This window comes from Pterocles gutturalis, unplaced genomic scaffold (assembly GCF_000699245.1).
Source record: "Pterocles gutturalis isolate BGI_N339 unplaced genomic scaffold, ASM69924v1 scaffold35150, whole genome shotgun sequence".
NCBI lineage: Eukaryota > Metazoa > Chordata > Aves > Pterocliformes > Pteroclidae > Pterocles > Pterocles gutturalis.
The window spans coordinates 2,462-4,551 of record NW_010142020.1 but is presented as its reverse complement, the minus strand read 5'-3'; the positions used below and the strand labels follow the sequence as shown (position 1 = coordinate 4,551).

Below are 2,090 nucleotides of genomic sequence, written 5' to 3'. Positions count from 1 at the left end.
CTTAGCAATACAACAAAGGCTTCCAGGCCAATAAAGCTCAATTTTTCCATCCAAGGGGGCCACACGCCTTGTTCAGTGACAGAAGAATTTCACAGGTCATAGCCTCACCCTCATCACAGGCCCAGACCTACAGGTACTTAAAAGCCCTGTCAAGGCAAATGCACTCAGAAGCTTTGTTGCTTTCCAGGAGTCAGGCTGACTGTGCACGTCCTGCAGTAATTTAAGGACCCTTGTCCTGGTATTTGACAAGCGATGGGGAGTGCTGAAGGCCTCTCAGGAAGGCGGCTGTGGGGAGCAGGCTGCCATCTGTAGCAACGAGGTGGTGCACAGACCTGTTTAGATCTTCAGGTAGTACAAGACTGCTCAGGCCTTCTGTACACAAGACACTGACAATTATGGGTGTAAGAGCATGAGAAGGCCACAGATGGTAAAAACAGCAGCTGGTGCCTCTCTGGCTTGCAACCTCTGCCAGAAATTGCTGTCTTTAAGCTATCTTTTAATCTCTAAAGAAAACTTCAGAGGACAAATAAGTAAAAAAACAAACACACCCCAAACGTATTATGTCACTGCAGGTAAGTTACTTATACATAGTTATCAAATATTCCACTAGCAACATTATGGAGAGCAAATAGTTTTCTAACACTGCCTGGCTTTCAAATTCTCCAAAGTCAATGTGGAACATAAAGTCTTTTTTCAGTCAGCAACATGTATATCTTGGACCTAGTAATCCTTCTTTGCCAGGTAATCCTCTCCTGCTAGTTGGTCCTCTTACAGGACCACTGAGTAGGGCAATACATGGCAATTCACAGGAATTACTTCTTCCATAATCACTTTCCTTCCCAGCTCCCACCTGCTGCTCACTACCATAAAATGAATATTGTTCATATGAGTGTCTGTTTCATACTCTCTTTCTTAACCAACATGGTAAAAAGCAAAGCTGCTTTGATGTCCAGAGCTATCCACATCTGAAGGGGAGTAAGGATTAGAATTTCCTCCAAAGCACATAATTTTTTTTTTTTTTGCACTATTTATTATGTAACCACACATGGAAAGGCAGATTTGAGGGAAATGCCCTTCCCCTTCCTTCCCAAGTGCCATGAATGCTTTAAAATCACCATGGGTGATCACTGAAGTGTTTGTAGCACCCCTGGTACTACTGAACTGACAATCTTCTCTGCGACATAAATAAGGAAATAGGAGAGCTCTGGTAGGCCTCACATGGCCACACCAGTCCAGCTTCTGTGGAAAGGAAAGGGTTACGTGAACGCCAATTGTAATGTATGCTTCTGGAAGGGACCTTGTGACTTGATTAAAGCCAAACAGCGACCTTTGAAGTATAATGAGAGAGGGGAAAAGAAACCACATCCCAAAAATGCATAACCATATTCCTCACTGAATTCACAGGATCCATGATACGGACTGTGCTGTAAGCACGGAAAATCCTATTGCATGCTGATTTCAGCTCAAAAGCTCAGGTGTATTACAGCATACCATAGACAAATGACAGGGAAAAAAACCAAGCTAATGAAAGAAACTCACCTCAGCTTTGTTCTGTTTCTCTTCATATTCACTCTGTTCCTTTTCCATACCAACCAGTTTAATCTTCAGGTCTGAAACTTCAGCCATTAGATCTAATTTCTGAGTCTCTAGTGAAGTTCGACTTAGCAACTCCTGAAAGCAAAGCAGAACATTTTCTCCAGTTATTTACTTGAACACTGATAGAATGCTGTGTGACTTACTGGCAGACCCATAGAAAAGTCTCTACCCCAGTGTTTAACATTTTCGATACGAAAGCAAAGTAATTCTCTTCTTCAAAAGTCACACTGCTTTACAATGCAAAAAATGCAGCAAGATAGACTTGATGTCTGCATTTACTGGATGCAGAAAAAGTAACTAAGAAAAAAAAGGAGTGATTGGCAAACTCATAGGAAAGCAAATTCCTCTCCCTCTCTTCACGGAGTGTCTACTTCGAACTGCTAGAACTGTATGTTTCCCAAGTTCTGCAGCTGTTTTCACCTAAATGTTCTCCTGTGTTAATCACTAAACCACTGTGTCCCCCTCCCTATTTCAAGCAAATGTGTGGCAGAGTT

The 2,090-nt window shown here is 42.2% G+C and overlaps 1 protein-coding gene across 1 annotated transcript in view; it reads right to left on the bottom strand.

Moving 5' to 3' along the window:
• PPFIBP2 (PTPRF interacting protein, binding protein 2 (liprin beta 2)) overlaps positions 1-1,671 on the bottom strand; it is a gene marked incomplete at its 5' end in the record, with an annotated part of 32,511 nt that extends 30,840 nt beyond the window's left edge. The window contains one exon of the mRNA XM_010084233.1: positions 1,540-1,671. Coding sequence (XP_010082535.1) covers positions 1,540-1,671 — 132 coding nt within the window. The remainder of the gene's footprint in view (positions 1-1,539) is intronic.
• Positions 1,672-2,090: the final 419 nt, after the last annotated feature.